General features: G+C 47.2%; 1 protein-coding gene across 1 annotated transcript in view; it reads left to right on the top strand.

Moving 5' to 3' along the window:
- The window catches only part of MYBBP1A (MYB binding protein 1a), a 647,917-nt gene that overhangs the window by 384,106 nt on the left and 236,199 nt on the right, over window positions 1–27,612 (top strand). The window contains exon 20 of the mRNA XM_069226890.1: window positions 4,493–4,627. Within this exon, the coding sequence (XP_069082991.1) occupies window positions 4,493–4,627 (135 nt within the window). The remainder of the gene's footprint in view (window positions 1–4,492; window positions 4,628–27,612) is intronic.

Raw genomic sequence — 27,612 nt, 5'->3', positions numbered from 1 at the left:
AACCTCTGCACACACTAGTGTTCTCTCTAAACTACCAAAAGTCACACCTTCAACCGGCCCAAGTACAACCGTACCTAGGTGCTATCCTAAATACTCAATTAGTTCTAGCATATCCAAATATACAAAGGATACTAGCTTTCCAAAATGTAATACCACTCATAAAGCCAAATTAACAATACACTGTAAGATTTATCATGAAGATTCTAGGAATGATGGCATCTTGCATAGCAATAGTCCCACATGCAAGATTAAACATGAGGCCTGTAAGGAAATGCCTCCTTGGCATGGTTACCCCCTGACTTTTTGCCTTTGCTGATGCTATGTTTTGATTTGAAGGTGTGCTGAGGCCTGCTAACCAGGCCCCAGCACCAGTGTTCTTTCCCTAACCTGTACCTTTGTTTACACAATTGGCACACCCTGGCATCCAGGTAAGTCCCTTGTAACTGGTACCCCTGGTACCAAGGGCCCTGATGCCAGGAAAGGTCTCTAAGGGCTGCAGCATGTCTTATGCCACCATGGAGACCCCTCACTCAGCACAGACACACTGCTTGCCAGCTTGTGTGTGCTGGTGAGGACAAAACAAGTAAGTCGACATGGCACTCCCCTCAGGGTGCCATGCCAACCTCACACTGCCTATGCAGTATAGATAAGTCACCCCTCTAGCAGGCCTTACAGCCCTAAGGCAGGGTGCACTATACCATAGGTGAGGGCACCAGTGCATGAGCACTGTGCCCCTACAGTGTCTAAGCCAAACCTTAGACATTGTAAGTGCAGGGTAGCCATAAGAGTATATGGTCTGGGAGTCTGTCAAACACGAACTCCACAGCACCATAATGGCTACACTGAAAACTGGGAAGTTTGGTATCAAACTTCTCAGCACAATAAATGCACACTGATGCCAGTGTACATTTTATTGTGAAACACACCCCAGAGGGCACCTTAGAGGTGCCCCCTGAAACCTTAACCAACTACCCGTGTAGGCTGACTGGTTTTAGCAGCCTGCCACACTCGAGACATGTTGCTGGCCACATGGGGAGAGTGACTTTGTCACTCTGTGGCTAGTAACAAAGCCTGCACTGGGTGGAGATGCTATCACCTCCCCCAGGCAGGAGCTGTAACACCTGGTGGTGAGCCTCAAAGGCTCACCCCCTTTGTTTCAGCACCACAGGGCACTCCAGCTAGTGGAGTTGCCCGCCCCCTCCGGCCACGGCCCCACTTTTGGCGGCAAGGCCGGAGGAAATAATGAGAATAACAAGGAGGAGTAACTGGCCAGTCAGGACAGCCCCTAAGGTGTCCTGAGCTGAGATGACTCTAACTTTTAGAAATCCTCCATCTTGCAGATGGAGGATTCCCCCAATAGGGATAGGAATGTGACCCCCTCCCCTTGGGAGGAGGCACAAAGAGGGTGTACCCATCCTCCGGGCTAGTAGCCATTGGCTACTAACCCCCCAGACCTAAACATGCCCTTAAATTTAGTGTTTAAGGGCTCCCCTGAACCTAGGAACTCAGATTCCTGCAACCTAAGAAGAAGAGGACTGCTGAGCTGAAAAACCCTGCAGAGAAGACGGAGATACCAACTGCCTTGGCCCCACCTCTACCGGCCTGTCTCCCCCCTTCGGAAGAAAACTGCTCCAGCGACGCTTTCCCCAGGACCAGAGCCCTCTGAATCCTCAGAGGACTGCCCTGCTCTAAAAAGACCAAGAAACTCCTGAGAGCAGCGGCCCTGTTCACCTAAGACTGCAACTTTGTTTCCAAAGGAGCAACTTTAAAACAACTGCGTTTCCCGCCGGAAGCGTGAGACTTGCTACTCTGTACCCGACACCCCCGGCTCGACTTGTGGAGAACAAACACTTCAGGGAGCACTCCCCGGCGACTGAGAGACCGTGAGTAGCCAGAGTTGCCCCCCCTGAGCCCCCAGAGCGACGCCTGCAGAGGGAATCCCGAGGCTCCCCCTGACTGCGACTGCCTGACTCTCAGATCCCGACGCCTGGAAAAGACCCTGCACCCGCAGCCCCCAGGACCTGAAGGATCGGAACTCCAGTGCAGGAGTGACCCCCAGGAGGCCCTCTCCCTTGCCCAGGTGGTGGCTACCCCGAGGACCCCCCCCCCTGCCTGCCTGCATCGCTGAAGAGACCCCTTGGTCTCCCATTGATTTCAACAACAAACCTGACACGTGTTTGCACACTGCACCCGGCCGCCCCCGTGCTGCTGAGGGTGCACTTTCTGTGCTAACTTGGGTCCCCCCCGGTGCCCTACAAAACCCCCCTGGTCTGCCCTCCGAAGACGCGGGTACTCACCTGCTGGCAGACTGGAACCGGGGCACCCCCTTCTCCATTGAAGCCTGTGTGTTTTGGGCACCACTTTGAACTCTGCACCTGACCGGCCCTGAGCTGCTGGTGTGGTAACTTTGGGGTTGCTCTGAACCCCCAACGGTGGGCTACCTTGGACCCAAACTTGAACCCCGTAGGTGGTTTACTTACCTGCAAGAACTAACAATTACTTACCTCCCCTAGGAACTGTGAAAATTGCACTAAGTGTCTAGTTTTAAAATAGCTATATGTGTTTTATTTGAAAAGTATATATGCTATTGTGATTATTCAAAGTTCCTAAAGTACTTACCTGCAATACCTTTCATGCAAAGTATTACATGTAGAATTTGAACCTGTGGTTCTTAAAATAAACTAAGAAAATATATTTTTCAATACAAAAACCTATTGGCCTGGAATTGTCTCTGAGTGTGTGTTCCTCATTTATTGCCTGTGGGTATGTACAACAAATGCTTAACACTACTCCTTGGATAAGCCTACTGCTCGACCACACTACCACAAAATAGAGCATTAGTATTATCTATTTTTGCCACTATCCTACCTCTAAGGGGAACCCTTGGACTCTGTGCATACTATTCCTTACTTTGAAATAGTGCATACAGAGCCAACTTCCTACAAGGCCCTTACAACAGTGCCTTGCACAACAATGGTCACAAGCACACGGTCAACTTCAAGATCTAGTGTTGATGGACCGCCAAACACATATGTCCCTTCAATGGTGGAATTGCAGCAATTTAATGAAGGGGCGGTCGTTTCAAGACCCTGTGCCTCGGACCATAATTACAACAGATGCATCAATGATTTGAGGAGCTCACCTAAACAATCACACAATTCAAGGGCAATAGGATGTCAAACAGAAAGAGCTACACATAAACCACTTAGAATTATTAGCTGTGTTCCTTGCCCTAAAAGCATTTCCACCTCTTCTCAAACAGAAGAATGTTCTCATAAAAACAGACAACATGACAACCATGTATTATCTCAACAATCAGGGAGGGACACATTCATCTCAGCTGTCCCTTGTAGCCCAAACTATTTGGAAATGGGCAATTCACAATCAAATTCATTTATTAGCACAATACATTCCAGCGATAGACAATCAGTTGGCAGATCTCCTCAGCTGAAATCACCAACAAACACACAAATGGGAGATTCACTCCCAAGTACTTCAAAGGTACTTTCAAGAATGGAGACCACCAGACACAAACATAAGGTTGTACTAAGAACAAATCCAAAATTTCTACCAAAAGTAGTATCTCCTTTTCACATCAATCAAACAGTGGAATTTCCGGTCTTCTTTCCACAGCCAGATTCTGTGGCAGAAAGAGCTCTTCATACCCTAGATCTCAAAAGAGCTCTTATGTACTACATAGACAGAACTAAAGATTTTAGGAAAACAAAGCAACTTTTTGTTGCTTTCCAACAACCACATACAGGCAATCCTATATCAAAACAAGGTTTAGCAAGATTGATTGTTAGATGGATACAAACATGTTATATGAAAGCAAAGAGACAACTTTTGATCACTCCTAAGGCACATTCTACAAGAAAGAAAGGTGCATCAATGGCTTTTTTTTAGGAAACATACCAATGGTTGACATATGTGAAGCAGCTACATGGTCAACCCCTCACACATTTACAAAACACTACTGTGTTGTTCTGTTATCACAGCAACAAGGCACTGTAGGCCAAGCTGTCTTAAAAACGTTGTTCGTGGAATGTAGTGCTGCAGACTCACATGCACCCTCCCTCCTCCCCTGAAGCCTGTAGTTGTTTAAGTTTTTAATATTTGTACATGTGTATATACATTTGCATGGACATCTCTTTGTATTTCTATACTCTATCGCTCGTTCCTTCACCCTCTGGGGGAAAATAATCTAACTATGGAGTCGATGCCCATGCGCAATGGAACCAAGAGGAGTCACTCGATCCTGTGACTCCGAAAAGACTTCTTCGAAGAAAAACAACTTGTAACACTCCGTGCCAAACACTGGATGTCGGAAGAGCTATGCATAGCATGTGAATCTGCAGCACTACATGCCACAAACAGTTGTATGTATTGGGGGGAGGGAGATTGACGGGGTTCAGCATTTTGTGTTATACTGAGAACATCCTTAATTTTCATTACCATGAATGATCTCATCTCCCTTTTACCTTTTTTTCAGAAATGATTTATGTGCAGCAAAACGATATTGTAAAAATGCGTCTGATATCAAGGAGGACCTACACGTCTTGCTGGAGAGGCTAGTGCAGAGGGCCTGCAAACAGAATGATCCATCACTGGCACTGTTCTCCTTCAGGTAAATTATTTCATGGAATGTCCCACATTAAAGTTCCTTGTTTTCCTCAGTGTTTTTACATCCTTTTGAATCAGTCAGTAGTAGGCAGTGAAGGTCACATATGGACAGATCACCCCTTCTATGTTGTGAAATAATATTTAAATCCTGGATAACACTGTCGTTAGTGTCTCTGCAAACATATATTTTATTGTCTATACCACTACAGACTCACAAGGTCTGAGCTGTGCTAGTTGTCTTGCTTTTACGTAGATGTGAATTACTCCATGCATTCATGGAAAGCAAATAATATATATCTAGTTCAGTGTTTTTCTCGCCTCTGGTTCATTTGGGAATGAGAGTAAACAAGATAGTCACTATAGTTTTCATCATCAGCAGCATTTTAAACACGTCTGTAATGTTTGAGGTAGCAGCTGCAGTGGTGGACTAGATCAGTAACATGAGTGATGTTTTTATGTTATTACAAGGACCAGTGTGATTTTATTTTAGGGATCACTTCTGGCCCTCTAAAATGTAGAATCACCACTGCATAATTATGCTGGTCCCTGCGGTCGGAGGAAAGTAAATTTGCATTGTCCTTCTGAACTCTTTCTGCTTTGTCAACTTTCCAGTATTGTACACACATTTTGTAGGGAAGATATGTATATTAGAAAATAGTGTGTAATTTGCAGATGAGTGGAAAAACCCAGAAGTTGCGGTAAACAAATGTGCAGCGGCATGCATTTAAAGGAGCCATGGAGGGTGACAATGAAGATTTGAAATGCACCAGTAGAATAAGTGGGTTGCTTTAAAATTAAGTGGTATTTTGTGGTATCAGGGAGATCCAAACTCTTATTGCGTACATATAATGGGGTACAGCTTTTAGTGTTTTTTTATGTCTGTGAAAATACTTGGAGAGTTGGACTTCTGACATGGAAGGTGTTAAACCTCGAGTCCTGAAAGAAGAGACTCTAATTTTGGGCCTGTATAGACTTCAGCAAATTAGCATGATGCAGATTATACTTTAATTTTGAATTGAAACAAGTCCAGATGTACTGTATTTTCCTCCAGGAAGAAAGATAGGCGGATTGAGGAACACTTGAGACTTTGGAGAAAAGGCAGGTTATCCTGGAATAGTGTCACAATATGGAATTAAAAGACAAATAAGTACCTTAATATAGCAAGATATGGGCTCACTGAATGGAACATCAGTAGCGATAGGCCAGATTCTAGAAAAGCATTGAGAGTCATGATTGTAGAGCAGTCAGGGATCTGCTGAGGCTTGTTTAGCTTTTTGTAACTAGGTATAGTTTTTTCCTACCTTTGTTGTATTTGAAGCATCTATAACTACATCTGTTCCTTAAAGGCATTTAGTCATCCATTGATGAAGTGGTACTAAAGACAACCCAGATGCTTATTTTTTATGTTGTGACAAGACAATGTTGTGACAAGACAATCTGCAGTTTCCAGTTAAGTCAGGCATTCCCTTTAGCTCTTAAGATGTTTGTACACTGACATGCAAGGATGTAACGCTAAATGATAATTGGGAAGGAGGAGGCATGCAAAACACATTGAAGAACCACTGAAGTTTCTGGTACACACGGCACTCGCCACTAAACGTGCTGCCCTCAAGAACGCTGGCAGTGTTTTGGGACTCCCAAATTTGACCAGGCTTAGACCTACTGTCAGTCTTCCCCGCTGATGGAATGCCAGGGGTGAGTACCTAAGAACAATGCTCCTCCAAGCATCACACAGGCTGTAGGACGTAGCTCTTCATAAAACCCACTAGTTCATATCTATGAGCTTGCAACTTCGTTTGGAAAATAGCTCCTTGTTTACACTCGTACTTGAGTTTGTTGGGGTTGCTAAGAAATATGTTTGGGCTTTCTCTATAGTTTTAAATCTTTCATAGATTGACATGCTCAGAATTATTTCCAGTCATCATGCTGGGAATTCCAGGTAGAAAGTTATTTACACAGTATTAAAACAAACACATGCTTAATACAATAGTGCATATACACCATCTATCTATATAATTATTTGTGTCTGCACAGCAGCCAATGAGGTGTAGTTAATTAAAAATTCACAAACCTCTTGAGCACTTTTCTAAAATGTTCTACTATGTGTTGTGAAGTTCATTCTTTGACTGTTCATTCTGAAACTGGCAATCCATTACACAGTGTGCAAAATGTATTTCTCCCTGCATTTTTTGTCAAATCCATGAGCATAATTGGAGAAATAGATTCACTCATTGGATGTGAAAATCTAATTTATACTTGGATTAGGGCAGGTCTTTCCGAAATCTTAGAAATAATTTATCTGCTTTGGCCATTTTAACAAAGTACCTGTGATTTTAAAGCAAGGGTTTGCTGATGGATTGCAACCGGTATCAGATAGAGACTTCTAGTTGCAGATTCCTTACCTTTGAATTTCCCTCAGGCTTTAGACTGGATCCTGAGATATTTCCTGAGCAGTACTTCTGCGCACCATTAAGTGTCGTTGATTGGCTTCGCGACAGTTGCTGGCATCGTCTGTGCGGGATATGATGTGGTTTGATATAGGTGCCCCCCTGGTGCACTGATGTCAGTTCAGTTTTTTTCCACGGCAGCTAGTACTGATCCGAAGAGAGCTACCTCTAGGTCATTTTTTGACTGGGTTGTTTTGACTTTTTGTCAAAGATTTCTTTTTGTGTTTGCCATTCCTGGTGCATCAAGAATGTCAAAGAGGAAGGCCAGGTTCAGTCCCTGCGGTTCTTGTTATCAGGTGATGTCCGTTACTGATCCATACTTTGTGTGTTTTGGTACTTGTAGCGTGACCAATACCTGAAGTTGTGCTCCGAGTGTCAGGCCATGCTTTGAGGGATTGGTCCCTGAAGCTGATGGCTGTCTGACGCTTAAATCTGCACAAGTCGAGATCTCGGTCAAGAGGAAGGTCCTGAGATTGGTCGCTGTGTCCCCTCATTGTCATTGTCCCTCTCCAAGTCCTCGGGCGATTGGATAAGTCAAGGCACAGGAAGAAATCTAAGAAGTTGAAGTGGTCTGCAACTTATCCTCACCTGTCGGCCGACGAGGCATGATAGCATTGTCATTTTCTCGTTCTGCAGAGCCTGTGTCTGGGCCTCCTCCACACCTCCCTCAGTTTCCGGGAGCCAGAATGACCCCGGCCCTACTCAGAGTTTTATTGAGCCCATGCGCCTCATTTTTGGGCAGTTCGACACCAATGGCGCACCTTCGGGCCCTGCGCAGTCGGAAGAGGCCCCTTTGGATGCTCCTCTGGCAGCTTTGGCCTCGTCGTTGAGGGACACCCATGGATCTAGTCTTTGATCCATACTGATGTCTGTCGTACCACTCTGACATTTCCTTGCGCCGGTCCCAACGCCACCGATCCCTATTCCAGTCTCCAAAACGGAGCTGGATGGGTGTCGTACTACACCAATGCCGGCAGAAGCCTTGCCTCCTTTCGTCAGATCCTGAGCCCCTTACTTATGGGCAAGGTTATGGTGATGAATGGGAGGGGTTGCTGGACCCTTTAAAATACCAGCTCCAGGAAGAACCTCCTTTGGACTGGCGTACAGACTTGGGTGAAGCCAGCGGACTGGCTACTTCTCCAGATACTGGCATGCTTTTTCCCCCTACCCTGGCTACGGAGGAGGGATCTTCCTATTTTATGGTGATAAGAAGAGCAGCTGAAGTCCTGGACCTTTAGTGGCCTTCGTTGGCCATCAGAACTAATCTCCTGACAGCGGTGCTTCAACCAGGAGCTTCCTCCTCAAAACCCAAGCACCCATTTAATAAGGCCCTCACGGATGTCCTAATGGGTACCTGGTCCAAATCCAGCACAGGGACTCCTGTGAACAGGATAATTGCTCACCACCATCATCCTTCTCCAGGAGACCCAAGTTTTCTGTATGTTTTATTCCACTGTCTGGTCCGGTTGTGTTCTCTCGGATGGTTTGAGATAGTATTATGTCTCTTCCGTTTGGGTAAGCCTCTCTAACCCTGTCGGTATTGTTATCGATCATGTTTTTTCTTTATTTCTTTGTGTACCGGGATCGAATAAATCTTTGTTTTATCGGACTCTTCCGTCCAAGGTCCTCAGGGCTGCACTCTTCGGGCTGCCATTTTCTCCATCTTACACCTCAGGGAACGAAAGCCTGATGTAACGGACACCTTTCCATTTCTGTCCGAAGTGTCAATCCAAATTCCCTTGGACCGATCAACATCAGGTCTGTAACCTACGATTGTTGCCGGAACAAAGGATAAGAAGACTGTGAGGCCTGCCAGTTGTTCTGGTCGAAAAAGACTCTGCTAGATAGAAGAGTCTGTCACCGAGAAATGCAGAGGCAAGAAGTTGAGGAGACACCCAACATCTTTGGTATCTAAGACACCATGTCTGGCACTGAGCAGGAAATCCAGGAGGCTTCCGCTGCTGAAGAGGAGGCGTTTTCTATTCAGGACTCAGACTTGGGGCTAAAATGACTCTCGAAATGTAGGAAATCAGTACAGGTCAGCAAACAGTGAGTAAACAACCACCTGCTTCCACCCAAAATACTCACCAGGTCGGAAGCAAAGGTGATCGATCCGCCACTGCCTTCTGGTCAGGGTAGACATCTAAAAAGTTTTTCAGATGCCCTGCCCTCAGGCTTGGCACAGAAACCTAAACCGAAGACAACCTCTTCCATCCTGAGCCGAACGCCATCAGCTCCGGTGCCGAAACTTTCTACATCACACTCGCCACCAACTGTTTCGGCACTGAAAAGAATGCCTGCTTCAGCTCTGACAACTTCGGCACCGAAAATTAAAAGTCAAACCCAAATCACTCTCTGAGCCAGAAACACCACCAGAGTAAATTCATATCCAGGCACAAATGGGGGGAGTTCTGGTTAAAACAGAGTTTCCACTCCCTACAAGCGACAGCTCACTTTTGAGGAGCCCTTAGAAACACCACCTCCAAATAAACATAGGAGAATGGGCATGGACTTGGAAGAGGTTCAACCACCTCTGCCTACATCTCCTCCACCAAATACTCCACCACCGCTGCATTCTCCTTCTCCACAGCATTCACAGGGTCACCCTTTAGATATTTCTCTGCAAGGCTCACCTCATTTCTTCCATGATACTCAAGACACGGGGGATGACCCAGAACACTTTCAGTGCGACATAGACCCTTGGTCTCAGTATGAAGTAGACACCTACACTCATTCAGATATAGAAGCTTACACAGCTAGACTTTCACCACCTGATGACCACTTCTTTTCAAGAACTAGTGGGGCGGACAGCTACCTACCACCATGTACCCCCTCCATAAGAATCCTATAGAGGATGATTTTCTACTTGAGACGCTAAATGCCTCACAGAAGTCCTAAGTCCACGCAATACCTCCCAATGCTCACAGGAATGTTAAAACATGTGGATGATCTATTTCAAGACCTGACTAGAGCCCATCTTATTACCCCCAGAGTAGAGAAAAAATACAAGGCTTCTGACTCTGACCCAATCTATGTCAAGGATCAGATTCCAGCAGACTCTCTAGTTGTGTCAAATGCTAGGAAGAGAGTTAATTCCCAAGCTGTTCAAGATGCTCGACCTCCTGATAAAGAGAGTAAGCTCATTGATGCCTCAGGCAAGTATGTGGCTGTTTAAGCAGCAAATCATTGGCGTATTGCCAATACTCGGGGACTCCTGGCAAGATACGATCATGCTCACTGGGACGAGATGGAGCAGTTACTCCAGTACCTCCCAGAGGAGCTCAGAAAAAGAAGATAAGACATTGTTAGCGAGGGACAATTAATTTCCAACAATTCCATACACTGTGTTTTTGGCAAGGATGATAAAGCAGCCAGAAGTATCAATACCAGTGTCGACTTATGGCGGCATGCGTGGCTACTTATTTCCAGATTCAAGCAAGAGGTACAACAAGCAATATTAAATGTACCATTCAATAAAGAGCATCTTTTCAGTACGCAAGTAGATCAGGCTTTAGAAAAGATGACAAAGGACAATGAGGTTGGCAAAATCCATGGGAGCGTTCCAATCTCCTGCCTCTCGTGGTGCTTTTCATAGGCCATAACACAAGCCAGCTTCTAAATCTTGTGCAGGTGAAGCATCTTCTTCATCATACAGTATAGGTCAGCCACACATCCTCACACACAGGTTTTTACAGGGATTCATACAGGGGAAACAACTACAGAGGTAGATGTAAAACACCTTTCCCTCCATCCTCTGCCACTGCCTCTAAACAGTGACTCACTCACCCCAGCTTCCCTCCGATTACCAAACACCTGTAGGAGGGCACTTTCAGTCCTTTCTCCAAAATTGTCAACAAATTACAAAAGATCAATGGGTGTTGGATAATATCCAATATGGTTACTATCTGGTGCTCAGTTCCACACTTCCAAACACCCCACCTCACTGTTGCAAACTTTCACAGGATGACATCACTCTCCTCAAACAAGTACAGTCTTTGCTAGCAAAAGGGGCAGTAGAACCAGTTCCTATTAAACAACAAGGTACCAGTGTGTATTCCCTTTACTTTCTCATACCCAATAAAGATTCCATCCTAGATATCAGACCTTTAAATCATTACATTATATCAAAGCATTTTCATCTGGTCATACTCCGATGTGCCTCCCTTCCTACAATAGGGTGGCTTTCTATCGGCACTAGATCTAAAAGACACCTATTTCCATATTCCTATACAACCAGCACACAGCAAATATCTCAGACTTGTCATAGAGAAGGACAACACTACCAGTGCAAGGTGCTCCTGTTCAAAGTCACCACGGTACCACAAGTGTTTACAAAATGCCTAGCCGTGGTAGCAGCTTATCTGCTGTAGGAAGCTGGCTCTGTATATACTATTTCAAAATAAGAAATAGTGTGCACAGAGTTCAAGGGTTCCCCTTAGAGGTAAGATAGTGGCAAAAAGAGATAATGCTAATGCTCTATTTTGTGGTAGTGTGGTCGAGCAGTAGGCTTATCAGAGGGTAGTGTTAAGCATTTGTTGTACATACACGCAGGCAATAAATGAGGAACACACACTCAAAGACTTAACTCCAGGCCAATAGGTTTTTATATAGAAAAATATATTTTCTTAGTTTATTTTAAGAACCACAGGTTCAATATTTACAAGTAATACTTCAAATGAAAGGTATTTCACTCAGGTATTCTAGGAACGGAACTTTGAATAATCACAATAGCATGTACAGTTTTGACAAAAATGACAATAAGCTATTTTAAAAGTGTACACTGTGCAAAAATCAACAGTGTAGGAAGTTGGCTCTGTATGCACTATTTGAAAGTAAGGAATAGTATGCACAGAGTCCAAGGGTTCCCCTTAGAGGTAAGATAGTGGCAAAAAGAGATAATACTAATGCTCTATTTTGTGGTAGTGTGGTCGAGCAGTAGGCTTATCAAAGGAGTAGTGTTAAGCATTTGTTGTACATACACACAGGCAATAAATGAGGAACACACACTCAGAGACAAATCCAGCCAATAGGTTTTGTTATAGAAAAATATATTTTCTTAGTTTATTTTAAGAACCACAGGTTCAAATTCTACATGTAATATCTCATTTGAAAGGTATTGCAGGTAAGTACTTTAGGAACTTTGAATAATCACAGTAGCATATATACTTTTTACATAAAACACAATAAGCTGTTTTAAAAGTGGACACAGTGCAATTTTCACAGTTCCTGGGGGAGGTAAAGTATTGTTATTTTTAGCAGGTAAGTAAATCACTTACAGGTCACAGTTTTGGGTCCAAGGTAGCCCACCGTTGGGGGTTCAGAGCAACCCCAAAGTTACCACACCAGCAGCTCAGGGCCGGTCAGGTGCAGAGGTCAAAGAGGTGCCCAAAACACATAGGCTCCAATGGAGAGAAGGGGGTGCCCCGGTTCCAGTCTGCCAGCAGGTAAGTACCCGCGTCTTCGGAGGGCAGACCAGGGGGGTTTTGTAGGGCACCGGGGGGGACACAAGTCAGCACAAAAAGTACACCCTCAGCAGCGCGGGGGCGGCCGGGTGCAGTGTGTAAACAAGCGTCGGGTTCTCTGTAGATTTCAATGGGAGACCAAGGGGTCTCTTCAGCGGTGCAAGCAGGCAAGGGGGGGGGGGCTCCTCGGGGTAGCCACCACCTGGGCAAGGGAGAGGGCCTCCTGGGGGTCACTCCTGCACAGAAGTTCCGTTCCTTCAGGTGCTGGGGGCTGCGGGTGCAGGGTCTTTTCCAGCTGTCGGGACTTTAGGTTCAGGCAGTCGCGGTCAGGGGGAGCCTCGGGATTCCCTCTGCAGGCGTCGCTGTGGGGGCTCAGGGGGGACAACTTTGGTTACTCACGGACTCGGAGTCGCCGGAGGGTCCTCCCTGAGGTGTTGTTTCTCCACCAGTCGAGTCGGGGTCGCCGGGTGCAGTGTTGCAAGTCTCACGCTTCTTGCGGGGAGTTGCAGGGGTCTTTAAATCTGCTCCTTTGAAACAAAGTTGCAGTTCTGTTGGAGCAGTGCCGCTGTCCTCGGGAGTTTCTTGTCTTTCTTGAAGTAGGGCAGTCCTCTGAGGATTCAGAGGTCGCTGGTCCTGGGGAAAGCGTCGCTGGAGCAGGTTTCTTTAGAAGGCAGGAGACAGGCCGGTAGGACTGGGGCCAAAGCAGTTGGTGTCTTCTTTCTTCTTCTGCAGGGGTTTTCAGCTCAGCAGTCTTCTTCTTCGGTAAGTTGCAGGAATCTAAATTCTTAGGTTCAGGGGAGCCCTTAAATACAAAATTTAAGGCCGTGTTTAGGTCTGGGGGGTTAGTAGCCAATGGCTACTAGCCCTGAGGGTGGGTACACCCTCTTTGTGCCTCCTCCCAAGGGGAGGGGGTCACATCCCTAATCCTATTGGGGGAATCCTCCATCTGCAAGATGGAGGATTTCTAAAAGTTAGAGTCACTTCAGCTCAGGACACCTTAGGGGCTGTCCTGACTGGCCAGTGACTCCTCCTTGTTATTCTCATTATTTCCCCCGGCCTTGCCGCCAAAAGTGGGGCCGTGGCCGGAGGGGGCGGGCAACTCTACTAGCTGGAGTGCCCTGTGGGGCTGGAACAAAGGGGGTAAGCCTTTGAGGCTCACCGCCAGGTGTTACAGCTCCTGCCTGGGGGAGGTGATAGCATCTCCACCCAGTGCAGGCTTTGTTACTGGCCTCAGAGTGACAAAGGCACTCTCCCCATGGGGCCAGCAACATGTCTCGGTTGTGGCAGGCTGCTGGAACCAGTCAGCCTACACAGATAGTCGGTTAAGGTTTCAGGGGGCACCTCTAAGGTGCCCTCTGGTGTGTATTTTACAATAAAATGTACACTGGTATCAGTGTGCATTTATTGTGCTGAGAAGTTTGATACCAAACTTCCCAGTTTTCAGTGTAGCCATTATGGTGCTGTGGAGTCCGTGTTTGACAGACTCCCAGACCATATACTCTTATGGCTACCCTGCACTTACAATGTCTAAGGTTTGGCTTAGACACTGTAGGGGCACAGTGCTCATGCACTGGTGCCCTCACCTATGGTATAGTGCACCCTGCCTTAGGGCTGTAAGGCCTGCTAGAGGGGTGACTTAGCTATACCTGCATAGGCAGTGAGAGGCTGGCATGGCACCCTGAGGGGAGTGCCATGTCGATTTACTCGTTTTGTTCTCACCAGCACACACAAGCTGGCAAGCAGTGTGTCTGTGCTGAGTGAGGGGTCTCCAGGGTGGCATAAGTTATGCTGCAGCCCTTAGAGACCTTCCTTGGCATCAGGGCCCTTGGTACCAGGGGTACCATTTACAAGGGACTTATCTGGATGCCAGGGTGTGCCAATTGTGGATACAAAAGTACAGGTTAGGGAAAGAACACTGGTGCTGGGGCCTGGTTAGCAGGCCTCAGCACACTTTCAATTCAAAACATAGCATCAGCAAAGGCAAAAAGTCAGGGGGTAACCATGCCAAGGAGGCATTTCCTTACAAACAGTTCCTGGGGGAGGTAAGTAATTGTTAGGTTCACAGGTAAGTAAAACACTTACAGGGTTCAAAGTTGGGCCCAAGGTAGCCCACCGTTGGGGGTTCAAGGCAACCCCAAAGTTACCACACCAGCAGCTCAGGGCTGGTGAGGTGCAGAGGTCAAAGTGGTGCCCAAAACACATAGGTTTCAATGGAAACAGGGGTGCCCCGGTTCCAGTCTGCCAGCAGGTGAGTACCCGCGTCCTCGGAGGGCAGACCAGGGGGGGTTTTGTAGGGCACGGGGGGGGGGAGGGGTCACAAGCAGGCACAGAAAGTACACCCTCAGCGGCACAGGGGCGGCCGGGTGCAGAGTGCAAACAGGTGTCTGGTTTCAGATAGGAATCAATGGGGAGACCTGGGGGTCTCTTCAATGATGCAGGCAGGCACAGGGGGGGCTCCTCGGGGTAGCCACCACCTGGGCTAGGCAGAGGGTCGAGTGGGGGTCGCTCCTGCACTGGAGTTCAGTTCCTTCAGGTCCTGGGGGCTGCGGGTGCAGTGTTGGGTCCAGGCGTCGGGTCCCTTGTTACAGGCAGTCGCGGTCAGGGGGAGCCTCTAGATTTCCTCTGCAGGCGTCGCTGTGGGGGCTCAGTGGGGTCAACTCTGGCTACTCACGGGCTCGTAGTCGCCGGGGAGACCTCCCTGTAGTGTTAGTTTTCCGAGCCAGGGGCGTCGGGTGCAGAGTGGAAAGTCTCACGCTTCCGGCAGGAAACGTGGGGTCTTTAAAGTTGCTTCTTTGTTGCAGAAAGTTGCAGTTTCTTGAACAGGGCTGCTGTTCTTGGGAGCTTCTTGGTCCTTTAGATGCAGGGCAGTCCTCTGAGGCTTCAGAGGTCACTGGTCCCTGTTGGATGCGTCGCTGTTGCAGTTTTCATCGAAGTTGGGAGACAGGCCGGTGGGTCTGGGGCCAAATCAGTTGTCATCTCCGTCTTCACTGCAGGGCTTCAGGTCAGCAGTCCTGCTTCTTCTTTAGGTTGCAGGAATCTATCTTTCTCGGTTCTGGGAGCCCCTAAATACTGAATTTAGGGGTGTGTTTAGGTCTGGGAGGGCAGTAGCCAATGGCTACTGTCCTTGAGGGTGGCTACAACCTCTTTGTGCCTCCTCCCTGTGGGGGAGGTGGGCACATCCCTAATCCTATTGGGGGAATCCTCCTACTATAAGATGGAGGATTTCTAAAAGTAAGAGTCATCTCAGCTCAGGACACCTTAGAGGCTGTCCTGACTGGGGAGTGACTCCTCCTTGTTTTCCTCATTATCTCCACCAGCCTTGCTGCAAAAAGTTGGGGCAGTGGCCGGAGGGGGCAGCACCTCCACCCAGTATAGGCTTTGTTCCTGGCCACAGAGTGACAAAGGCACTCTCCCCATGTGGCCAGCAACATGTCTGGTGTGTGGCAGGCTGGCAAAAACTAGTCATCCCTCACTGGAAGTCGGGTATGTTTTCAGGGGGCATCTCTAAGATGCCCTCTGGTGTATTTTACAATAAAGTGCACACTGGCATCAGTGTGCATTTATTGTGCTGAGAAGTTTGATACCAGACTTCCCAGTTTTCAGTGTAGCCATTGTGGTGCTGTGGAGTTCGTCTTTGACAGACTCCCAGACCATATACTCTTATGGCTACCCTGCACTTACAATGTCTAAGGTTTTGCTTAGATACTGTAGGGGCATAATGCTCATGCACATATGCCCTCACCTATGGTATAGTGCACCCTGCCTTAGGGATGTAAGGCCTGCTAGAGGGGTGACTTACCTATGCCACAGGCAGTGTGGGGTTGGCATGGCACTCTGAGGGGAGTGCCATGTCGACGTAGTCATTTTCTCCCCACCAGCACACACAAGCTGGAAAGCAGTGTGTATGTGCTGAGTGAAGGGTCCCTAGGGTGGCATAAGACATGCTGCAGCCCTTAGAGACCTTCCCTGGCCTCAGGGCCCTTGGTATCAGGGGTACCAGTTACAAGGGACTTACCTGGGTGCCAGGGTTGTGCCAATTGTGGAGACAAAGGTACAGTTTAGGGAAAGAACACTGGTGCTGGGGCCTGGTTAGCAGGGTCCCAGCACACTTTCAAGTCATAACTTAGCATCAGCAAAGGCAAAAAGTCAGGGGGTTACCATGCCAAGGAGGCATTTCCTTACATCTGCGCAGACAGAAAATGTGTGTGTATCAATACCTAGACGACTGGCTCATCAAAGCAAGCTTTCGCAAACAATGTCTCATCCACAATAAAGCCACAATCGACCACTTAGGGTTCACAATCAATTTTCAAAAGTCACATCTCACCCACTTCAGGTACAGCCTTACATTGGGTCCATAATCAATACCCAGCTAAGTATAGCTTACCCAAATACAACAAGAATAGAGAACTTTCAAACACAACTTCTTCCCTTTTGCCCCAATCAACAAGTCACAGTGAAATCAATCATAAGACTTCTGACAATGATGGCTTCTTTTATTGGAATCGTGCCACATGCATGTCTCCTCATGCGCCCATTGAAGGAATGTCTGTCAAGCCGATGGTCTCAGGCCCAGGGTCGTTTACAGGATCTAGTGTTGGTAGCCGACTGCACCTTTCAATCTCTGCAATGGTGGAACAAAAAACAGCCTCTTGAAACGGCAGCCATTTCTGAACCCTGTTCCACAGGTCATTCTGACAACTGATGCTTCCCAGATGGGATGGGGGGCTCATCTTTGGGGATCATACTCCGATGTTTGCGCATCAACTACCTAGAGCTGCTAGCTGTTCATCTAACACTGAAAGCCTTTGTGATGCATCTCATTAACAAGTTAGTCCTCTTTTGCACAGACAACATGACAACAATGTTTCATCTGTAGAAACGGGGGGCACCTCACTACAGTTGTCTGACCTTGCACAGACAATTTGGCACTAGTCCATTCGCCACAACATTTACCTGTTAGCATAACACCTCCCTGGGTTATAGAACAATTTTGCCGACCTTCTCAACAGGATGCGGCAACAAGTCTACGAGTGGGAACTCCACCCCAGAGTCCTCCAAAAAAGTGAGGATTTCCAGACAAAGATTGTTTCGCAACAAAGGAAAACACAAAATGACCAAACTTTACTTCCAGCTTCACACACCCTCAGTCCAAGGGCAATGCTCTCTAGATGACCTGGTCAGGGATATTTGCCTACGCCTTATCACCTCTCCCTCTCCTTCTGTATGTGGTTCGGAAGCTCAGGCAAACTTCTCTCACACTAATCTTAGTGGCACCCACATGTGTAAGACAACCATGGTTCACAACTCTATTGGATCTATCAGTAGTGCCACACGGGAAGCAGCTCCTCGATCTGAACTTTCTGACTCAGAACCAAGGTCAAATCAGGCACCCAATCCCAAGGAGTTGAATCTTGCACCTTGGATCCTGAAGTCATAGAATTTGGGTGTTTGAATCTACATTAAGAATGTATGGACACTCTTAAAGAAGCACGCAGACCAACCACTAGAGCATGTTATGTCGCAAAGTGGAAACGCTTTGTTCACTATTGCATTTCTAAAAACTGGGATCCTTTCCAAGTGTTGGTACAAAATATCTTTTTGTATCTTTTTTATTTGAAAAAAACAAACCTGGCATATTCCTCTCTGAGTACATATAGCTGCTTATCTTCAGAACAGACAGCATTTTTTTCTTTTTAAAATCCCTGTCATAAAGGCTTTTATGGAAGGACTAAAAAGAGTGATACCCCATGATTACCTCCATTGTCTTCTTGGAACCTTAATATAGTACTCACTAGACTTATGGGATCACCTTTTGAACCACTACATTCATGCCCTCTACAGTTTGTTTTCGTGGAAAGTAACCTTTAGTTGCAATCACTTCCCTGAGTTGTGCAAGTGAGCTCCAGACATTAATATTACAAGAACCATTTTTCCAGCTACTTAAAGATAGTGTTTTTTTGCACTAACCCAACATTTCTACCAAAGTTAGTATCTCCATTCCATCTCAGTCAAACTATTGAGTTACAGTTTTTTCTGAGAGCCTGATTCAGTTGCTGAAAGAGCCCTATACACGTTAGACATGAAAAGAGCTCTTGTGTTCTATTGATAGAACTAAAACTTACAGAAAGACAGAAGACCTTTTGGTGCTTTTTCTCAGGCACATAAATGTAACAATATTACTAAATCCAGCATAGCAAGATGGATTGTTAAATGAATCCAAACTTGTCTTCCTCAAGAAGAAGTTCAAGAGGCCCACTTTGGCTCAGGTTCTATATGCTCTGGAACCAGGAGACTGGATAGTAGCGTTGGCCTTGCAGGGTGCCTATTTACACATTCCCTTCCTGCCTGCCCACAGATGTTACTTGTGGTTCACGCTAGGCCACAAGCATTTTTAGTTTACTGTGCTCCCCTTTGGCCTTAACAGCGCCACAAATTGATGGCAGTGGTCACAGCTCATCTGCTCAGATCAGGGTTTCCAGTCTTCCCCTGTCCTGACGACTAGCTATTGAAGGTGGGTTCGCCCCATGCTATTGGCTCCCACCTCCATTCTACGGCAGACCTCCTGTATTCGCTGGTGTTCACTATAAACATGGTGAAGTCACACCTGACTCACTCTCAGATGCTCCCTTTTTTTCAAAGCTGTTTTGGAGACATTGCAGTTTTGGGCTTATCCTCCTGAGCGGCAAGTCCAGTATGTTCAGGCTATGATAACGGTATTTTAGCCTCTATCCTGGATTTTGGTGAGAATGACACTGAGGGCTGCTGGGCCTCATGGTCTCCTGCATCTTGCTGGTGACACATGCCAGGTGGCATATGCGGTCTCTGCAGTGGGACCTGAAGTTCCAGTGGGAGAAGCATCATGGGAATCTCTCAGACAGGGTTGAGATCTTGGAGGGAACTGCAAAAGATCTGCAGTGGTGGTTAACGAACTGGTTAGATCCGTCTCTCTTCCCCAACCAGATCTGACAGTAGTTACAGATGCGTCTCTCCTGGGAATGGGCGGCCATCTGGGAGAGGTGGAGATCAGAGGCATCTTGTCTCTGGCAGAATCTGGAGTCCACATCAACCTGTTGGAGCTCTGTGCGATCCGGCTTTGAAGGAATCTGGGTTTTGGTTGCAGTACCACCCCACTCCCACCACCCCTTCCCCCCCCACTTTTTTGCGTGGTTTTTGATGCAACTTTGACTGACGTGCACTGGGTGCCTGCTAACCAGGTTCCCAGTGCCAGTGTTCCATCCCCAAAACAAGACATATGGTCACTTTATCCTCAAGTGACGAGGACCCTTAGCACATCTAAGTCCCTAGTAAATGGTACCTCTGGTACCTAAGGCCTAGGTACTAAAGAGAGTCCCTAAGAGCTGTAGCACAACTAAGGGACCAAGTACCAACATCATGCAGACTGCCATTGCAGGCTGTGTGACAAGGTGCTCCCAAAAGTGAAAAAACAACATAGAGCACAACTTGTGCCATGTCCCTTAAACACTGCAGGTAATATTTGTAAGTCATCAATACAACAGGTATTACAGCTCTAAGGCAGGGTGCATTATATTACATGTATGGACATCTCTGCAAGAGCATATATGCCACTGCTATGTCTTTGTCGATTCTTAGACCTAGTCAGCGTGCAGTAAAGCCTTTTTAAAGACATGTGCTGGACAACGGTCAAAACAAGTTCCTCAGCTACATGATGGCTTCACTGAAACTATCAAACATCTTGTATTAAACCCTCACTGATGCCAGTGATGGATTTATTAATACATGCACCCAGAGGACTCCTCAGAAGTGACCCCTACAAACCTACTAACTGCTGGTGAGCTCACTGGCTAGTTCTAGCCATCCTGCCACCAACAGATGACAATCTGACTCCCAAGGTTGAGAGCCTTTGCTCTTTGGAGGTCAGAAACAAAGCCTGGTCTGGCCGGGTGTTAACACACCCCTCCCAACAGGATGACCCGCTGTAGGAAGTTGGCTCTGTATGCACCATTTCAAAGTAAGGAATAGTATGCACAGAGTCCGATGGTTCCCCTTAGAGGTAAGATAGTGGCAAAAAGAGATAATACTAATGCTCTATTTTGTGGTAGTGTGGTCGAGCAGTAGGCTTATCAAAGGAGTAGTGTTAAGCATTTGTTGTACACACACAAGCAATAAATGAGGAACACACACTCAGAGACAATTCCAGGCCAATAGGTTTTTGTATTGAAAAATATATTTTCTTAGTTTATTTTAAGAACCACTGCTTCAAATTTTACATGTAATACTTCAAATGAAAGGTATTGCAGGTAGGTACGTTAGGAACTTTGAATAATCAAAATAGCATACACAGTTTTCAAATAAATCACATATAGCTATTTTAAAACTAGACACTTAGTGCAATTTTCAACCGTTCCTGGAGGGAGTAAGAGTTAGTTAGTTTTTGCATGTAAGTAAACCACCTACGGGGTTCAAGTTTGGGTCCAATGTAGCCCACCGTTGGGGGTTCAGAGCAACCCCAAAGTTACCACACCAGCAGCTCAGGGCCGGTCAGGTGCAGAGGTCAAAGTGGTGCCCAAAACGCCTAGGCTTCAATGGAGAAGGGGGTGCCCCGGTTCCAGTCTGCCAGCAGGTAAGTACCCGCGTCTTCGGAGGGCAGACCAGGGGTGTTTTGTAGGGCACCGGGGGGGACACAAGTTAGCACAGAAAGTACACCCTCAGCAGCACGGGGGCGGCCGGGTGTAGTGTGCCAACACGCGTCGGGTTTGTCGTTGAAATCAATGGGAGACCAAGGGGTCTCTTCAGCGATGCAGGCAAGGGGGGGGCTCCTCGGGGTAGCCACCACCTGGGCAAGGGAGAGGGCCTCCTGGGGGTCACTCCTGCACTGGAGTTCCGATCTTTCAGGTCCTGGGGGCTGCGGGTGCAGAGTCTTTACCAGGCGTCGGAATCTGGGAGCCAGGCAGTCGCGGTCAGGGGGAGCCTCTGGATTCCCTCTGCAGGCGTCGCTGTTGGGGCTCAGGGGGGGCAATTCTGGCTACTCACGGTCTCGCAGTCGCCGAGGACTCCTCCCTGAAGTGTTTGTTCTCCACAAGTCGAGCCGGGGGCGTCGGGTGCAGAGTAGCAAGTCTCACACTTCCGGCGGGAAACGCAGTTGTTTTAAAGTTGCTCCTTTGTTAACAAAGTTGCAGTCTTGGATGAACAGAGCCGCTGTCCTCGGGAGTTCCTGGTCCTTCTAGAGCAGGGCAGTCCTCTGAGGCTTCAGAGGTCGCTGGTCCCTGGGGAAAGCGTCGCTGGAGCAGTGTCTTTAGAAGTGGGGAGACAGGTTGGTAGAGCTGGGGCCAAAGCAGTTGGTGTCTCCGCCTTCTCTGCAGGGTTTTTCAGCTTAGCAGTCCTCTTCTTCTTAGGTTGCAGGAATCTGAGTTCCTAGGTTCTGGGGAGCCCTTAAATACTAAATGTAAGGGCGTGTTTAGGTCTGGAGGTTAGTAGCCAATGGCTACTAGCCCTGAGGGTGGGTACACCCTCTTTGTGCCTCCTCCCAAGGGGAGGGGGTCACATTCCTATCCCTATTGGGGGAATCCTCCATCTGCTAGATGGAGGATTTCTAAAAGTCAGAGTCACCTCAGCTCAGGACACCTTAGGGGCTGTCCTGACTGGCCAGTGACTCCTCCTTGTTATTCTCATTATCTCCTCCGGCCTTGCCGCCAAAAGTGGGGCCGTGGCCGGAGGGGGCGGGCAACTCCACTAGCTGGAGAGCCCTGTGGTGCTGTAACAAAGGGGGTAAGCCTTTGAGGCTCACCGCTAGGTGTTACAGTTCCTGCAGGGGGAGGTGTGAAGCACCTCCACCCAGTACAGGCTTTGTTACTAGCCACAGAGTGACAAAGGCACTCTCCCCATGTGGCCAGCAACATGTCTCGAGTGTGGCAGGCTGCTAGAACCAGTCAGCCTACACGGGTAGTTGGTTAAGGTTTCAGGGGGCACCTCTAAGGTGCCCTCTGGGGCGTATGTTAGAATAAAATGTACACTGGCATCAGTGTGCATTTATTGTGCTGAGAAGTTTGATACCAAACTTCCCAGTTTTCAGTGTAGCCATTATGGTACTGTGGAGTTCGTGTTTGACAGACTCCCAGACCATATACTCTTATGGCTACCCTGCACTTACAATGTCTAAGGTTTTGCTTAGACACTGTAGGGGCACAGTGCTCATGCACTGGTGCCCTCACCTATGGTATAGTGCACCCTGCCTTAGGGATTTAAAATAGCTATTTGTGAATAACTTGAAAAGTATACATGCAATTGAAATGATTCAAAGTTCCTAATGTACTTACCTGCAATACCTTTCAAACAAGATATTACATGTTAAATTTGAACCTGTGGTTCTTAAAATAAACTAAGAAAAGATATTTTTCTATACAAAACCTATTGGCTGGATTTGTCTCTGAGTGTGTGTACCTCATTTATTGTCTATGTGTATGTACAACAAATGCTTAACACTACTCCTTGGATAAGCCTACTGCTCGACCACACTACCACAAAATAGAGCATTAGTATTATCTCTTTTTACCACTATTTTACCTCTAAGGGGAACCCTTGGACTCTGTGCATGCTATTCCTTACTTTGAAATAGCACATACAGAGCCAACTTCCTACATTGGTGGATCAGCGGTGGGGTACAAGACTTTGCATTTGCTGGACTACTCAGCCAATACCTGATCACACGACAAATTCCAAAATTGTCATTAGAAATTGATTTTTGCAATTTGAAAAGTTTTCTAAATTCTTAAAAGACCTGCTAGGGCCTTGTGTTAGATCCTGTGTAGCATTTCTTTTAGAATTTAAAAGTTTGTAAAAGTTTGAATTAGATTCTAGAACCAGTTTTAGATTCTTAAAAAGTATTCCAACTTTTAGAAGCAAAATGTCTAGCACAGATGTGACTGTGGTGGAACTCGACACCACACCTTACCTCCATCTACAGATGAGAGAGCTAAGGTCACTCTGTAAACTAAAGAAAATAGCAATGGGCCCCAAACCTACCAAAGTACAGCTCCAGGAGCTTTTGGCAGAGTTTGAAAAGGCCAACCCCTCTGAGGATGGCAACTCAGAGGATGAAGATAGTGACTTGGAGTGAAATTCCCCCCCTCCAGTCCTACTTAGGGAGAGCAGGGCTTCTCAAGCCCTGACTCCACAAATAATAGTCAGAGATGCTGGTTCCCTCACAAGAGGGACCAACAACTCTGAAATCACTGAGGATAACTCCAGTGAAGAGGACATCCAGTTAGCCAGGATGGCCAAAAGATTGGCTTTGGAAAGACAGATCCTAGCCATAGAGAGGGAAAGACAAGAGATGGGCCTAGGACCCATCAATGGTGGCAGCAACATAAATAGGGTCAGAGATTCTCCCGACATGTTGAAAATCCCTAAAGGGATTGTAACTAAATATGAAGATGGTGATGACATCACCAAATGGTTCACAGCTTTTGAGAGGGCTTGTGTAACCAGAAAAGTGAACAGATCTCACTGGGGTGCTCTCCTTTGGGAAATGTTCACAGGAAAGTGTAGGGATAGACTCCTCACACTCTCTGGAAAAGATGCAGAATCTTATGACCTCATGAAGGGTACCCTGATTGAGGGCTTTGGATTCTCCACTGAGGAGTATAGGATTAGATTCAGGGGGGCTCAAGCCAGACCTGGGTTGACTTTGTAGACTACTCAGTAAAAACACTAGATGGTTGGATTCAAGGCAGTGGTGTAAGTAATTATGATGGGCTGTACAATTTATTTGTGAAAGAACACCTGTTAAGTAATTGTTTCAATGATAAACTGCATCAGCATCCGGTAGACCTAGGACCAATTTCTCCCCAAGAATTGGGAAAGAAGGCGGACCATTGGGTCAAGACAAGGGTGTCCAAAACTTCCACAGGGGGTGACCAAAAGAAAGGGGTCACAAAACCTCCCCAGGGGAAAGGTGGTGAGACAGCCAAAAATAAAAATAGTAAAGAGTCTTCTACAGGCCCCCAAAAACCTGCACAGGAGGGTGGGCCCAGAGCCTCTTCACAAAACAATCCTGGGTACAAGGGTAAAAACTTTGATCCCAAAAAGGCCTGGTGTCGTAGCTGTAATCAGCCTGGACACCAAACTGGAGACAAGGCCTGTCCCAAGAAAGGTTCCACTCCAAACTCCAATCCAGGTAACACTGGAATGGCTAGTCTCCAAGTGGGATCAACAGTGTGCCCAGAGCAAATCAGGGTCCACACTGAAGCTACTCTAGTCTCTGAGGGTGGGGTGGATTTAGCCACACTAGCTGCCTGGCCGCCTAACATGCAAAAATACAGGCAGCAGCTCTTTATTAATGGGACAAGTGTAGAGGGCCTGAGGGATACAGGTGCCAGTGTCACCATGGTGACAGAGAAACTGGTTTCCCCTGGCCAATACCTGACTGGAAATACCTATACAGTCACCAACGCTGACAATCAGACTAAAGCACATCCCATGGCAATGGTTACTTTAGAATGGGGAGGGGTCAATGGCCTGAAACAGGTGGTGGTCTCCTCAAACATCCCAGTAGACTGTCTGCTTGGAAATGACCTGGAGTCCTCAGCATGGGCTGAGGTAGAACTAAAAACCCATGCAGCCAATGCTGGGTATCCCTGAACTGGTGTGTGTAAAAACAAGAGCACAATGCAAGGCACAGGGTGAAAAAGTAGAGCTGGAGTCTGGAAAAATGGCCCAGCCTACCAAGAGAAAAGGAAAGTCAGTTGGGAAACCAACTGCAACACAGTCAGAAAAAGAGAACCTCTCTTCTCAGGAAGAAGTTCTGCCCTCTGAGGGAACTGAGCCTTTGGAGCTTGAACCTTATCAGGTTGAGCTCTTAGGCCCAGGGGGACCCTCAAGGGAAGAGCTGTGTAAGGGACAAGAAACCTGTCCCTCTCTTGAAGGCCTTAGGCAGCAAGCTGCTGAAGAGTCCAAGGGCAAGAAAAATGGAACACATAAGGTCTATTGGGAAGATGGACTCCTGTACACTGAGGCCAGAGACCCCAAACCTGGTGCCACTAGGAGAGTGGTAGTGCCTCAGTCGTTCAGAGAGTTTATTCTGACCTTAGCCCATGATATTCCCCTTGCTGGGCATTTGGGACAAACCAAGACGTGGGAGAGGTTAGTCAACCACTTCTACTGGCCCAATATGTCCCAGAAGGTTAAGGAGTTTTGCCTCTCCTGCCCCACCTGTCAATCCAGTGGTAAGACAGGTGGGCACCCAAAGGCCCCCCTCATTCCACTTCCAGTGGTGGGGGTCCCCTTTGAAAGAGTGGGTGTGGACATAGTTGGTCCACTGGAACCTCCCACAGCCTCAGGAAATATGTACATCCTAGTAGTAGTGGATCATGCTACTAGGTATCCTGAAGCTATTCCCCTTAGGTCGACTACTGCCCCTGCAGTAGCCAAGGCCCTCATTGGTATCTTTACCAGAGTGGGTTTCCCTAAGGAGGTGGTGTCTGACAGAGGTACCAACTTCGTGTCAGCATACCTAAAACACATGTGGAATGAGTGTGGAGTGACTTACAAATTCACTACACCATACCATCCACAAACTAATGGCTTAGTTGAGAGATTCAACAAGACATTAAAAGGCATGATCATGGGGCTCCCAGAAAAACTGAAAAGGAGATGGGATGTCCTCTTGCCATGTCTGCTTTTTGCTTACAGAGAGGTGCCACAGAAGGGAGTAGGATTCTCACCCTTTGAACTTCTGTTTGGTCACCCTGTAAGGGGACCACTTGCTCTTGTTAAAGAAGGCTGGGAGAGACCTCTTCATGAGCCTAAACAAGACATAGTGGACTATGTACTTGGCCTTCGCTCTAGAATGGCAGAGTACATGGAAAAGGCAACCAAAAACCTTGAGGCCAGCCAACAGCTCCAGAAGTTTTGGTATGACCAAAAGGCTGCACTGGTTGAGTTCCAACCAGGGCAGAAAGTCTGGGTTCTGGAGCCTGTGGCTCCCAGGGCACTCCAGGACAAATGGAGTGGCCCTTACCCAGTGCTAGAAAGGAAGAGTCAGGTCACCTACCTGGTGGACCTGGGCACAAGCAGGAGCCCCAAGAGGGTGATCCATGTGAACCGCCTTAAGCTCTTCCATGACAGGGCTGATGTGAATCTGTTGATGGTAACAGATGAGGATCAGGAGGCAGAGAGTGAACCTCTCCCTGATCTTCTGTCATCAGACCCAAAAGATGGCTCAGTAGATGGAGTGATCTACTCAGACACCCTCTCTGGCCAACAGCAAGCTGATTGTAGGAGAGTCCTACAACAGTTTCCTGAACTCTTCTCCTTAACCCCTTGTCAGACACACCTGTGTACCCATGATGTGGACACAGGAGACAGCATGCCTGTCAAAAACAAAATCTTTAGACAGTCTGACCATGTTAAGGAAAGCATCAAGGTGGAAGTCCACAAGATGCTGGAATTGGGAGTAATTGAGCGCTCTGACAGCCCCTGGGCTAGCCCTTTGGTCTTAGTCCCCAAACCTCACACCAAAGATGGAAAGAAAGAGATGAGGTTTTGTGTGGACTACAGAGGGCTCAATTCTGTCACCAAGACAGATGCCCATCCAATTCCTAGAGCTGATGAGCTCATAGATAAATTAGGTGCTGCCAACTTCTTAAGTACCTTTGACTTGACAGCAGGGTACTGGCAAATAAAAATGGCACCTGGAGCAAAAGAGAAAACAGCATTCTCCACACCTGATGGGCATTATCAGTTTACTGTTATGCCCTTTGGTTTAAAGAATGCCCCTGCCACCTTCCAAAGGTTGGTGAATCAAGTCCTTGCTGGCTTGGAGTCCTTTAGCACAGCTTATCTTGATGATATTGCTGTCTTTAGCTCCACCTGGCAGGATCACCTGGTCCACCTGAAGAAGGTTTTGAAGGCTCTGCAATCTGCAGGCCTCTCTATCAAGGCATCCAAATGCCAGATAGGGCAGGGAACTGTGGTTTACTTGGGCCACCTTGTAGGTGGAGGCCAAGTTCAGCCACTCCAACCCAAGATCCAGACTATTCTGGACTGGGTAGCTCCAAAAACCCAGACTCCAGTCAGGGCATTCCTTGGCTTGACTGGGT

This window comes from Pleurodeles waltl, chromosome 3_2 (assembly GCF_031143425.1).
Source record: "Pleurodeles waltl isolate 20211129_DDA chromosome 3_2, aPleWal1.hap1.20221129, whole genome shotgun sequence".
In the NCBI taxonomy this organism is placed as follows: Eukaryota; Metazoa; Chordata; class Amphibia; order Caudata; family Salamandridae; genus Pleurodeles; species Pleurodeles waltl.
The sequence above is the reverse complement of the archived record's forward strand: the minus strand, read 5'-3'. Positions and strand labels throughout refer to the sequence as shown.